The following is a 14,783-nucleotide window of genomic DNA, read 5'->3' as shown; positions in this document are numbered from 1 at the left end:
CAATAAAGATGTTAAAAAAAAGAAAAGGAAAAACAAGTGATGTTAAAATCTAACCAAACTTTCAATACTACAATGATTTAAGATAATGAAACATTTTAGAATAATGATGACCCTCTAATTTGCAGAATGTGCATGCCTATTTAGAATAGTCCTTGGGACTAGCTTGGACACCATTAAGTAGAAATTTTACTCCTGACTGGACAAAAGTATTGGATATATGGGAAGATAGAGAATCAAGGCCACTGTTTGGGACTGCATGCAGGCTTCTCATTACACCCTCAGCAACACTGGACCACTCCTTGGCCTACACCTGGAATGGAGCTCTTGAACTCCTCCACAGCACCACAACCCCTTTACTAAGGATGGGCAGAGCCCCAGGCCTCACACATGGCTACCTTGAGAGCTTGTGCTACAGGTCACCATTTGCAAAGTTTCAATATAGAGCATCATATTACTGAAACAAGAAGCCTGGGTTAAAATTTTAAATAGAGAGAAGAGAGAAAAATAAATAATGGAAGGAAGGCAGTAAGGCAGGCAGGCAGAAAGGAAGGAAGGAAGGAAGCTGTAAAGAACTAAAAGATCCAGTTTCATTGAAGATAAGGGGGAAAATCTCAATAAATGGTGAATACCTATTCTTATCTAGATGCAATGTGACAGGTGATTACTTATGTAATCTCACAGATTTTTATAAAAACTTTGTTAGGATGGTATTATCATCTGAATTCAAGATTGATTTTTAAATCAATATCAAAATGAATAATCATCTTGCCTAAGCTCACAGAACCAATGGGGAACTGGCTTTCAGTCTCAGATATATCTATCTGGAAAGTCCATGATCTTATTCTCTTGAGTCAGTGGACTTGGTTCAAATTCTAGCTCTACTACTAACTATTATGTAATTTTAATTTACTTAATCTCAATACCACTTGTCTCATCCATAAATAAGAGGTAATGAATAGTCCCTGTCTCAAAAAGTTCATTATCCTCAAAACAAGTGAGATAATGCATCAGATATCAGCTTGCAGTGAGGTCCAGGCATCTCTAGTACTTAAGAGCTATCCAGGTGATTCTAATACACAAAACACTGAAACTATGAGTGCTTAACTTAGAATTTGGTGCATAGAAAGTCTCAGAAGTTGTTATTTTTATAGTTGTTGCTGTTACCATTACCTCATGGTTACAGTTTCATCTGATGTATTTTGAGTATATAACTGACAAATAGCTAGAAAATATGGAAAGCCAAGATTTCCTGCACTGCTTACTTCCAAATACCTTTGATTCTCACAACCACATGCTGCCTTACTAAGTAAGCTAGAAACCATTTTTAAAAATGCACAGGTGGAGAATAATAAAAGACTGTTCAGGAATTCTCTGGCAGTCCAGTGGTTAGGATTCTGCACTTTCACTGCCAGGGTCTGGGTTCGATCCCTGGTTGGGAAACTAAGAACTAAGATCCTGCAAGATGTGCAATCAAAGGGAAAAAAAAAAAAAGGCATACTTATTGTCCAGACACTTAAGATTTAAGTCCTAGCTCTACCAGTTAATAGTTCTGGGATCTGGGGGTGGGGGGTAAGCCAGTTAGCCTTTATTAGATTCAATTTCCTCATGTCTAAAATTGGGCTAAAATAAACAACTTTTGTTTATGGCCAGAGAAGCTAAATAATATAGCATATTTTAAACACCTGAGAAAATTTCTGGCATGTATTAGGATATGAATGATCAATAAATATTCCACTTTTTAATTTCTTTATTCCAACTTCACATATACACATTATTTCTGTATTAGATTTCCCCCTGCATTTAGCATTAGTCTAGATCCTGAAAGTGCACCATGGCTTCCGGGTTCACTGGAGATGGATCTGACACCTGGAATCTCAGAAGAAAAAAGGGGGATTAGGCCCTGTGAGGTTCAAAGGCCATTTGTCCCCTTGATATTGATTTTCTTAAAACAGACAGTAGCCAAAACCCTGGCAGAAGTAATTGAACTGACAACAGGCAGGTCCAGGTTATTAATAATGGAATAGTCTTGGACATTCTTGATGACTTAATTTAATGACTGAAAGGAGTTCTGAAACTGAAATGCCTGGAGATGGGGTCAATGGTTAGGTCTCTGAGGAGAAAGGAAAACATGAGTTATTCCTAAGAAGTTATTTCATAGAACAAAGCATTTTATGGTAGTCCCAAATGTGAGGCCAGAGGAAATGGTTTTGATTTTCTGTTTTTAAAGGAAAATGAAATTTTAAAGGCTTGAAAAATTGCCACTATATTTATTTTTGCCCTTATTTTGGAAAATAGACTTGGTTAGAGTTATGGCATTTGAACTTTAGTGAGTAACTCAAGGGTAGAGATCTTGGATATCTTCACTTTTTTATCCCTTGGGTTCAAATATCAGTTCTGCATCTTTTAATTGCATGGCTCAAGACAAGTTAGTTAATATCTCTGAACCTCAGTTTCCACATCTGTAAAATGGAAATGTTAATATTTTTATTATAATTATAAGAGAATATTTAAAAAATTTTAAGTGTATAAAATTTCTGGCACTTGACATTAATACCTCACACAATAAACATTTGTTCAATGAAATAATACATGAATTTTGATGCTTCTGTCTTCCACTGCCTCTGGATAGAAAAGCCAGCCTATGGTTAACCTCTTGCAAGCTTTTCATTTTCTCTGACTATTCAGGCTGCCCTTGCCCTGAACATCATCCTCTCTCCTTTGGACTGTTTCAGTGGTCATTTAATGTCTTTTAGCCCCAGTTCTCTTTCCTTTCCCAGTCTCTCCTCCCCACTTGTGACAAAGCTGTTTATTAAAACAAAGACCTGATCTCTTTTTAACATACTACCCTTCTGGAAGGGTTTTAGTCATCTAAAACATTCCACTCCCCCATTTTAAAGGTGAGAACCAGAGAGGGAAGGAGCTCACCCAAGTGTCTGTGCTACTATAAACTGATACTGAGATTAAGGTTGAGCTCAGTACTCCTGGCCCCTAGCAGAAGATAACAAAGGGGAAGCAGACATATATCCTTTAGTTCTAATCAAAGGGGTGCTGAGCAGTTACAAATTTTTTAGTTTCAATTTTGCACTAAGTTGTTATCTTTAGTTTTGTTGAACTTCAAACGCACTACTGTTACTATAATGATAATATTATTCATTTCCATGGAAATTCTAGGTGAGCCTAGAGAGAGGGCACAATTAATAATGATAACTAAAACTTATATAGCTTTCGCTATGCACCAAGCATGGTTCCAAACACTATACTTTTATTAAATTATTTAATTCTCATCAGTAATTCTAGGTACCATTACTATCCCAATTTTTCAGATAAGGAAACTGAGGCACAGAAAGATTTAGTAGCTTGGCAAAGTCACACATTGAGAGTGGTAGAGTGGGATTAAAACTCAGGCTTCCAGGTTCTAGAGTCTGTGTTCTTAACTACTATGTTAAGCTAGCAGAGAAGCTAGCAGAAACATATTGAATTTCTGTGAACGCCATTTATCCTCACTATGCTGGTAGTTAGTCCATATGGTTTCCTATAACCCTGCTTATTACTTCCAGTCCTAATTATCAGGAAGTTGCAACTTGAATAGCATAGTCTTCTGATAAACTTTTCCCTCTTTCTTTTTCAGAGAGTCATTTTCAACATTGTTAACTTCAGCAAAACTAAAAGTCTTTATAGAGATGGGATGGCCCCTATGGTGAAATCTACCAGCAGACCAAAATGGTAAGTGACCCACAGAATGGGACCTCCTTCTGACTGGGGAATTTGACCCAGGGCTCAAGTTTATCTGCTGTATGTCTAGGGCTTAGTCTCACTGGCACTAAGAAGAGTTAGATGAGTTTCTGGATGGCCATTATCTGGGCTGTAGCTACTGCTCTTTGAGAATGTTGGAATAGAAAACATGGTCCCATGTTTGGAGTAACTAGCATTCTATTATGCAGGAAGGTACAGTCTGTTATTTGATAAACTCCCTGTCCTGTTTGCCTTTTATCATGATATATTTGGAAGCATAATTAAGTTGATCCCATTCCTTTCTTTTCTAACCTGGGCATACATATTGTACAGTAACCTAGGAGGACATCAGGAGCTACAGTTTAGAAGATATACCTTGGTTTGCTTGTTTGTTGTGGTGTTTTGTATAGATGTTGTTTGGGTTTTTTGGATGTTAAAGTTCTATTTGTCCCATTGCTATAGTGTGGATGAAGACAGTTGTATAGGATTACTTAATAATAGTAATGATGATGATGATGATAATGATGTTAATAATAACTACTGTCACTTACTGAGAGAGCCCACTCTTTGGCAGATGTTTAATATTTGCTGTTACTAGTCTCACAAAATTTTTGCAAGGGACATTTTAAATATCCCTATATTACAGATGACGAAATTGAGGCTAGGATAGGTTAAGGACTTTCTCATGACCATAGATAGTAAGGGGAGGAGCCTGTGTTATTGTTATTATCCCACACTGACATTCAAACCAATTAATTTCTTCATCCATTCATTCATGTATTCATTCAACATTGATTGCACCAAAATGAGAGTCTTTAAAGACAGAAACCAAGTGTTATTCATCTGTCACACAGGAGATGTTAAGTGAATGCTTTTGAATTGAACTGAATTCATGATGAGAATTTACATGTAAAGTGCCTGGCACTTGCTTAGTGCTCAATAAATGTCATCTATTATTGATAGTATAATGTAGAATACTATACAAATTCCAGGAATTGTTAATATTATTCTAGCTTTGATACCTGTTCAAATATTAATGACTAGTGAGAAGATCATTTCCAAGTACCTATATTTATAGAAAGCTAGCAATTCATAAATATTGAATTGTGCTTTTATGTAGAAAAGATACTTGGCAATTTTCTATAAATGCTGGGCTGAGAAACTCAGGTTTGTAAAAGTGTAGGCGTTTGATGATGATAATGAAAACTCTTTATTAAAAGATAAAAATATCTTCCTGGGCCTGTTTTTTACTTTACTAAATCAAGTTAACTCTGCTGCTGTTCCTCAGTTTCCTTTTGACATTGGGATCTGAACAAGGGGTAGGCCTTTGCTTTGAGTCTCTGAATTCGGCCTGAGTGGATAATAACAGAGCACTTATTTCTGTGAATAGGCATATGTGTAGATAGGTGCTTCAAACCTTGTCAACGAAGGATATCACTGTTGATCTGCTCACAAGGGCCTTAAAATAACATTGTACTTCTTTCACCAGGCTCTGTGTTGGGATCTTACATAACAGCAATAATCACCATTTGGTTTCCTCAAGTGTTCAGTTCTGGAGTCTTCTCTTTTTGTGTGCTTTTGAAAATCCTTTTGCCTTAATTATTTCATTTTGTTTTGTTTTGTTTCTCATGGACTACCATTTGGGTCCCCTCTGTCAGGGCTGTTGACAAGCTTTTGAAATATTAATGAGTCCCTGTATTTATATTATAATGCCTTAGAAATAAGTTAGCGTTCTTATCCAATGTTGGCAGGCTCTCAGCAGCCTCTGTTATCCAGTCACTGGACTTCTCTAATCGTCTAAAAAGAGTTTAAAATTTCAGAACCAAGTTTGGTGTAGTTGAAGCCAATAAGGCACAAGGTACCAGAGTAAATCAAGTTGTTGATATGTCTAATCTCCCCTGTCTTTTGCTTTACCATCCCCTGACTTTGGATGGAAAGCTTTTTACCTTCCTTCACACTTCCTTTTCCTCAAGCAAGACATTTGGATATTTATTTACTTGATAGGACTTTACTGAGCACCTTAATGTGCTATGCACTATAGATATTGGGCATATACAGGATTAATGTGACAGAAACGATCTGTTCCCAAAGAGAACTTTCATTTTAGAATTTTATTAACTGATCTCTGCAGGCCATAATTGTTACCCTTCTTTCTACTGTTTTTTTCTGAAGATCGTTTCTGTACCTTTGGTGCTTTCTGCCTAGGACTTTCTTCCATTCCTTTGTTGATTCCCAGTATGAGAACCTATCTTCCAGTAATCATCATCCTAAATGTACCCAGGGTAACATAAGAAGTGATGTGACTGTTTAGCTCTCAGATTATTAGATTTTACTGGTCCTATGGAGTTCCGCAATTTAGGATTCTAAACAGTGTCCCGACTCGAGGCTGACAATTGCCATACAGCTCTCTTGTCTTCTCTAGTGTCTTCCTAATTCTAGTTTCCCCAATACCAGGGCAACCACCATAATAAAAGGAGAAGTAGTGGATACTTTTCTTGTCTAGGGGCTTTACCTATTTTAATATTACAAATAGGCATTGGAAATATTCTTACCTCATGACAAACATTAAAAGCCCTAAATTTCCTGGATGAAATATATACCAAATTGGGAAAATAAACTTTCTTCACATTTTCAAGGTGAAATAAACATTCGTCTTCACCTGTCATAGAGGGCTGTAACTGATTCCAAGCAAAGATGCCTTCAGAACTTAGCATGGGTCTGGTAATCAATTAGTTGTAGAAAGCAAATAAGCAAAAGAAGCAACTAAAAAGCCATTATGCAAATAAATATATGATCACTCAAGTCTGTTCTGCCTTGAGGAGATAAAATCAGCATACCTAGCAGCAAAGTGGAGAAACTGAAAGATTCAGAAGTTTTCTGCCTATTTTAGTTCATTCTAATTCTGTTTACATATTAGACTTACAGGGATTGTTGGTTGTTGGGACTCTGTAGCATGAAGTTTTTTCAACCATAACTGATTAATATTTTTTAATATTGTCAAAGGCTGAAATTTCTATGTGCTAGACACTGTTGGAAACCAGCATTACAAAACAGCCGATATTTGTATCCTCACCTATGCAGAAACTAAACCTAGGATATTTACACAGCTAGTAAGTGGTGGCATTAGCTAGAGACCTCAGGACTCTACCTTTACTGTTCCTCCCATATTCCATGCATGGAAAGGGTAGAGAAGGGGGCACAAAGAAGCAGCGTGTAGCATGCAGCTGTGTGGCCTTTGGTAGATCTGAAATAACTTCTCTGATTGATTTGTCCATTGTAGTAGATTGAGGAGATTGGACTATATCTAAGATGTAGCTTTCATGTAACACATTGTTACGGAGCATCTAACTTTGTGCTAGGTGCTGGGGTGATAAATATGAATATGACCTGGATTATATCTTTAAAATTTTATTTTTTAGGGGTTTAAATGAAACAGAAACATAAATAGGCACAATGTAAGGAGCATTGTACTAAAGGCCACTAGGGAGGTATATAAAATGTGCTCTGGATTAGAGATGAAGAAAATAATACTATTAGGACTTGGGGAGAAAGGGAGAAGCTTCTGGGGCAGGTGGTATTTCAGCTAGATCTTGAGGAAATTGGACAAGAACAAAATTAAGGAAATGGGATTCCAAATGCAAGATATAACTTGATGAGCCATGATACCTCTTTTACGAGCCTCAGTTTCCTCAGTGTAAAAAGTGCATAATAATACTTTCTTACAGAGTTGTTATGATAAATAAATGTGAAATGGATGTGTAAATACTTTTTAAAGTCTCAAGGATCTTATTAATTCAATAAATTTATTTTCCTCTGTCTCACCCAAGACTGACTGAATGAGTGTTATTCCTTCTTTCCTTCCCTTTCTCCTTCCTTCCCTCCCTTCCTTCCTTTATTCTTTTCTTCCTTCCTTAAGCTTGTCAATAAATGCTAAGCAGTTACAATGGACCAGGAATTATGTAAGGTATTGGAGTAAAACAAGAGAAATATGATTACTGTTCTCATAGAGCTCATAGTCTACAGGGCTAGACATTAAATACGTAACTTTTGATAAATGTGATAACTGTTAAAATGGGATAATTCAGCATGCATGGAAACTATTCAGCATGCTATATAGCAGTTAAGACTTAGACTGCTTCAAGGATAAGAGACCTTCCTTAGGAATGTTATTTATGCTGAGAGGTACAAGATCAATAAAAGTTACATCATAGTGGGTGGAGGTATGTGTGAAGTGATAGAATGTGTTTGACGGCCAAGAGTTGAAACAGATCATTACACCTTTGATGAACAAAGAAAGGACAATGTGATTGGAGTATGAAATTCTAAGGAGAAAGTCTGGAGAGGTAGGTGTGAGTGAAACTGATGTGAGCCTTGTAAACCGAGATAAAGAGTTGGACTTGATTCTGAGGGCAATGTAAAGAAATTGAAAGGATTAACCAAGAGCCAGGACATGATTGGCATTTTATAGAGATTAGTCTTGTTTCTGAATAGAGAATATCTTGGAGAGGAAGACAGTTGTTTAGAGATTTTTTGCAATACCTTAAGCCAATGATGGATTAGAAGGATAACGGTAGTGATGAAAACAAGTGGATGGATTTGAGGGTTAACAGAGGTTGAATAAACTTGTCTGTGATTGACAGGCTGTGGCGGGTAAAATAAAGTGGGGGTGGGGTGGTGTCCTGCATGACTCCCAAGTTTTCTGGAATAGGCAACGGAAGGGATGGTGGTGCCATTTACTGAAGATAGGGGCCATGGGACAAGAGACAATTTTGGCAGATTTGGTTGGATAGGGGATATGATGAGTTTAGCCTTGGAATCATTTAGCTAGAAGTGCCTGGGAGATACCTAAGCAGAGATGTCAAGTAGGCAATAGGGTATATTGATAAGCAACTCAAGACATGAATATGGAGGTGCATATTTAGAAGTCATAAGCCTGTAGATGATAACCAGAACAGTGGGAACAGATGTGATCCCCCAGGGAGGTCATATGTAGTGAAAAGAGACGATTAGGACAGGGCTCTGAGAAATCCCCATTTAAAGGTCAGGAAGAGGATGAGAAGCACAAAAGAAGATGAGAGGGACCGGCCAGAGAGTAGGAAAAAAACCAAGAAACTGTGGTGTCATGAAACCGAGGAGACAAAAAGGAGTGGCTAACACTGCCAACTGCTACTGAGGGGTCAAAGATAATTAAGGTTTTAAATGCTCAATGTCTGTAGTGACATGGAGGTTGTTAGAGGCTTTGGTGAGTGTACTTTTAGTGATGTGGTGAGAGTTCAAGCCAGACTGTGTGAGTTGGGGGATAGAGAAAGTGTGAAGAAATGGAGACCATAATTATGGACAGTTCTTTCAAAAGTTTGGCTACAAAAATGGAGGAAAGAGATACAAGCCCATGAGATAGACAGCAAGTAAACAAACGGTTAAAATATTCTTTTGAATTAAATGCAGTGATAGAGTTATGTACAAATAAGCAATAGATCTATATTCTCTATTCTTAACATAATGATAATCTTTAGCCTTATTCTTGTCAAAAATGTCTAAAATTTTGAAATTATTTTTTTTTCCTGAAATAATGGTGCTTTACTCTTATTGTTACAAAATAATATTTTTGAAAAATTATAAATTCATGAATTAATAATTTGTAAAACAAATAAGTCATATACTTAAAATTAAATTACATCCCTTTGCCCACCCCCCATATACCTATCCTCTTTCCCTGCTTTATTTTTCTATGTAGCACTTATTTCCACCTAACAAATTATAATGCATTATTTTATTAGTGACCTCTCCCTCTATTAGAAAGTAAACACCATGAGAATAGCAATTTTTGTCATTTAAAAAATTCACTTCTGGGCCTTCCCTGGTGGTCCAGTGGTTAAGATTCCATGCTCCCAATGCAGGGGGCCTGGATTTGATCCCTAGTCAGGGAACTAGATCCCATATACTGCATGTAAGAGCCTGTATGCCGCAACTAAAGATCCCACACTTGGCAACTAAAGATCTGACATGCCACAACTAAGACCCTGCACAGCCAAATAAATAAATAAATATAAAAAAAACTTTAAAAAATTCACTTCTCTATCTCTAGCATCTAGAACTGTGCCTGACATATAGTAGGTACTCAATAAATGTTTGTTAAACGAATTAATCCATTATCCCTGCACTAAACCTAAAAATTACTTTTAATATTACATTTTCCTTTTTAGTTTATTTCCATGGAAACAATCAAATATATATACCCATTTGTATTCTGTCCTTTTCATTTAACATTATATCGAAGCAATTTCTCATGTTTGATCCTAATGTTCATTATACCATAGTTGGAGAATGTTTTACCATTTTCAGTATCACAAATTACTGTGTCATATTCCTATTGCTGGCTATTTAGACTGCCTATATATTGTTTTTCTAAAGTAGATACTATTATATAGATTTACATTTATTAAATTATTTTTTAGAATCAGTTCCTAAGAGAGAGATTGCAGAGTTAATGATTATAAGCTCCTGATATGCATGCTCTCAGAATATGTTATATTCATATTGGTCTTTCACATATTCAATATTCATATTCAATATGAATATGTTATTATCATATTGGTCTTTCACTCTATCAGGTTTACTGCAATCTGGACAGCATTAAGAATTGACATTGAAAAAAAAAGATTAATTTAGGAGATGTAATATGGTCCTTGTAGTTGTTTTGTTCTCATTTAAGTTTTATATTTTAAGTCTATTAGCATTAATGCAATGCCATAAAATCAAGTTTCCAAAAATAAATACATATCCATTAAAAAGAAAAGGCAAGACATTACAGACATCTGGTTCTGGGACAAGATGGAATAGATGCATATCTCCCTATTTCTTTCACTAAATACAGCTAAAAACCATACACATTACTTATGGGAAAAACAGAGACGACTCTGAAAGGTGAAGAGATGAGGCAAGAATGGCAAGGTTTCTCAGGACCTGACAAATGATATAGTGGTGAGAACCTTGGGTTTTATTGTTGCCTCATAAATGCCAGAATGGTTGCTCAAGAAAGCAGCAACCTGGAAATGCCCACAGGCACAGAGAAAAGCCAAGCCTTCCCAAAAGCCTGTTCTGGCTAAGCAAAGGACAGGAAAGGGCAGCCTAGTAAGACAGAAACTTTGAGACAATAATTGCCTACTCTAGCCAAACACTGTGGAAAAAACCTGTAGGCCCATCTTCTCCCCTAACAACAAAGGTTGAGTGGGGAGCCTAGGCTTCCATTTTTGCTCCAAACCCCCAACCAGTTCATATCAGAGAAAAGTACAGAACTTGGACTGTTATTCCAGCTGGTCAGTAATGAATCCCTTTCACCTATGATGTCAGACCACATGAGGAATATGGATTTCCACCACCTACTTGTGGATGAGATCAATAGCAGAGTGCAGGGGAACAGAGACAGAATAAATGAATGTGAGGATGGAACAATAGAAGTTACCCATTCTGAACGATACAGAAAAAAATAGACCAAGAAAAATGAACAGAGCCTCAGAGACCTAATATTCATGTCATTAGAATCAAAAGAAGAGAAGAGAATGGGACTGAAAAAGTGTTTTAAGTGGAGGAAATCTTCTCAGATTTGAAAAAAATACATAAACCTACAGATTCAAGAGACTGAGTGAACCCTAAACAGGAAAAACTGAGGGAAATCTATGCCAAGAAACATCATAATCAAACTTCTGAAAACTAAGCACAAAGAAAGAATCTTGAAAGTGTCGAATAATAAGAGGAAATATGCCAGAGGGAAGTGACATAATGTTTGTCAAATGCTGAGAGAAAAGAATTGTCAACCCTGAATTCTATATCTAGCAAAAATGTCTTTCAAGCATGAAGGGGAAATCAAGACATTCTAGATGAAAGAAAAACTAAGAATTTGTCACCAGTAAACCTACTCTAAAAGAATGGGTAAAAGAAGTTCTTGAAACAGAAAAGAAATAATAAAGAAGGATTCTTGGACTATCCAAAAGGAAGAAACAGAAAGTGAAAATATGGGTAGATACAACAAAATTTCCTTTTTCTCTGTGTTCTCTAAATTATGTTTGATGTCAAAGCAAAAATTATAACATTTTCCAATGTTTTCAATGTATGTGGAGGAAATACTGAACACAATTATATTATATGTGGAGAGGTAAAAGGACTTAAAAGGAGGAAGTGTTTCTATACTTTTCACTCAAATTGGTAAATGTCAACACCAGTAGATTATGATGTTAGGTATTCATATTATAATAGGATGATGAAGGAGGTGGGGTGGGTGTAACATAAAGGGGTAACATCTGGGAGATCTTTGTTGTGGTAACATAATTCTGTATCTTGATTGTGTTGATGATTACATGTGATAAAATGGTATAGAACTATACACACACATTGTAGCAATGTAAATTTCCTGATTTGATGCTGTACTATAATTACAAAAGATGCAGCATTTGAGGGAAACGAAGTGAAGGGTATACAAGATCTCTCTGCACTAGTTTCACAAATCCATTAGAATCTATAATTACCACAAAACAAAAAGGTAAATCCATATTACTTAACTCTATTCCCCTCCCACAAAAAAAGCTCCCAAAGCATAAGAATAGTTTGAAGAATGTAAAAAAGTACAGAAGGATCTAAGGTTTCCAAGGGGTTGAAAGAGGGGTGGGAGAAAACATGGGGAGGGGCTTTTGAAGCCAGAGATGTAACAAAAGGAAAAACTCTAAAAAATTTAGTCTAGAATAGATCATGTAACCCAAGGAACTGTGGAAGTAGAAGTAGGGTAGTGGGGTGAGAGTAACATGGACTTGAGTCTATGTTCCACCTCTGGGGAGGGGGTGAGGACAAGATGGCAGAATAGAAGGACCTGAGTTCACCTCCTCTCACAAATATACCAAAATCACAACTAACTGCTGAACATCCATTGACAGAAAAGGACTGGAACCCACCATAAAAGATATTCTTCTTCCAAAGACAAAGAAGAAGTCACAGCAAGATGGTAGGAGGGGCACATGTGCAATACAATCAAATCCCACACCCACCAGTTGGGTGACCCACAAACTGGAAAATAATTATGTCACAAATGTTCTCCTACAGGAGTGAGAGTTGTTTTTCTGTTTTCTATTTTATTTTTTTATTTAAAATATTTTTTTTGGCCACGCTGCATGGCATGTGGGATCTTAGTTCCCCAGCCAGGGATTGAACCTGCGTCCCCTGCATTGGAAGCATGTAGTTTTAACCACTTGACCACCACTGGAAATCCCAGGGTGAGAGTTTTGAGTCACATGCCTGTCCCGAGTCTTGAGTCTGGCATCAGGAGGAGGAGCCCCCAAAGCATCTGGCTTTGAAGGCCAGCACAGCTTGATTGCAGGAGCACCATAGGACTGGGGGAAGCAGAAATACCACTCTTGGAGGATGCACACAAGGTCTCGTGCACACCTGGACCCAGGGGAGTAAACAATGACTTCATGGGAGCCTGGGCCAGACCTGCTTGCTGGTCTTGGAGAGTCTCCTGGGGAGGCGGAGGGTGGCTGTGGCTCACTGTGGGGATGACACTGGTGCCAAAGGTACTGGGGAGTATTCACTGGTGTGAGCTGTCCTGGAGGCCGCCATTTTGATGCCAAGACTTGGCCCCACCCAACAGACCTTAGGCTCCAGTGCTGGGATGCCACAGGCCAAATAACCAACAAGGCAGGAACACAGCCACACCCATCAGCAGACAGGCTGCTTAAAGCCTTCCTGAGACCATAGCCACCTCTAAACACACCACTTGACACAGCCCTGTCCACCAGAGGGACAACACCAACTCCACCCACCAATGAGCAGGCATCAGTCTCTCCCACCAGGAAGGCTGTACAAGTCTCTTGGACCAGCCTCACCCACCAGGGGGCAAACACCAGAAGTAAGAAGGACTACAATCTTGTAGCCTGTGGTACTGCAAACACAGAAAGTTAGACAAAATGAGACAGCAGAGGAACATGTTCCAGATGAAGGAACAAGATAAAATCCCAGAAGAAAAAAGTAAAATGGAGGTAGGCAATCTACCTGAAAAATAATTCAGAGTAACGATAGTAAAGATGATTCAAGATCTCAGAAAAAGAATGGAGGCACAGACCAAGAAGAACAAGAAATATTTAACAAAGAGCTAGAGGATTTAAAGAACAAACAAACAGAGTTGGACAATATAATAACTGAAATGAAAAATACAGTAGAAGGAATCAATAACAGGATAAATGAGGCAGAAGAATAGATAAATGAGCTGGAAAACAAAACAGTGGAAATCACTGCCACAGAACAGAATAAAGAAAAAAGTATGAAAAGAAATGAGGACAATTTAAGAGACTTCTGGGCAACATTAAATGCACCAACGTTCACATTAGAGGGGTCCCAGAAGGAGAAGAGAGAGAGAAATGGCCTGAGAAAATATTTGAAGAGATAATAGCTGAAAACTCCCCTAACATGGGAAAGGAAACAGTCATCCAAGTTCAGGAAGCGCAAAGAGTCCCATACAGGATAAACCGAAGGAGGAACATGCTGAGACACATGTTAATCAAATTGACCAAAGTTAAAGACAAAGAGAAATAGTAAAAGTAACAAGGGAAAAGCAACAAATAACACACAAGGAAATCCCCCATAAGGTTATCAGCTGACTTTTCAGCAGAAACTCTGCAGGCCAGAAGGGAGTGACACAAAATATTTAAAGTGATGAAAAGGGAAAACCTACAACCAAGAATATTCTACCCAGCAAGGCTCTCATTGAGGTCTGACAGAGAAATCAAAAGCTTTACAGACAAGCAAAAGCTAAGAAAATTCAGCACTACCAAACCAGCTTTACAACATTGCTAAAGGAAATTCTCTAGGTGGAAAAGAAAAGGCCATGACTAGAAATACGAAAATTTGAATGGGAAAGCTCAGCAGTAAAGGCAAACATACAGTAAAGGTAGGAAATCATCCACACACAAACATGATATCAAAATCAGCAATCGTGAGAAGAGGAGAGTACAAATGCCGGATATTGGAAATGCATTTGCAATTAAGAGACCAGCAACTTAAAACAA

At 37.5% G+C, this 14,783-nt stretch overlaps 1 protein-coding gene across 1 annotated transcript in view; it reads left to right on the top strand.

Annotated features, from left to right (window-relative positions):
• AGBL4 (AGBL carboxypeptidase 4) overlaps positions 1–14,783 on the top strand; it is a 1,259,489-nt gene that overhangs the window by 517,811 nt on the left and 726,895 nt on the right. The window contains exon 3 of the mRNA XM_069540446.1: positions 3,629–3,723. Coding sequence (XP_069396547.1) covers positions 3,629–3,723 — 95 coding nt within the window. The remainder of the gene's footprint in view (positions 1–3,628; positions 3,724–14,783) is intronic.

Source organism: Delphinus delphis, chromosome 1, assembly GCF_949987515.2.
Source record: "Delphinus delphis chromosome 1, mDelDel1.2, whole genome shotgun sequence".
Lineage (NCBI taxonomy): Eukaryota > Metazoa > Chordata > Mammalia > Artiodactyla > Delphinidae > Delphinus > Delphinus delphis.
Note: the sequence above shows the minus strand (reverse complement) of the source record. Positions and strands in the feature narration are given on the sequence as shown.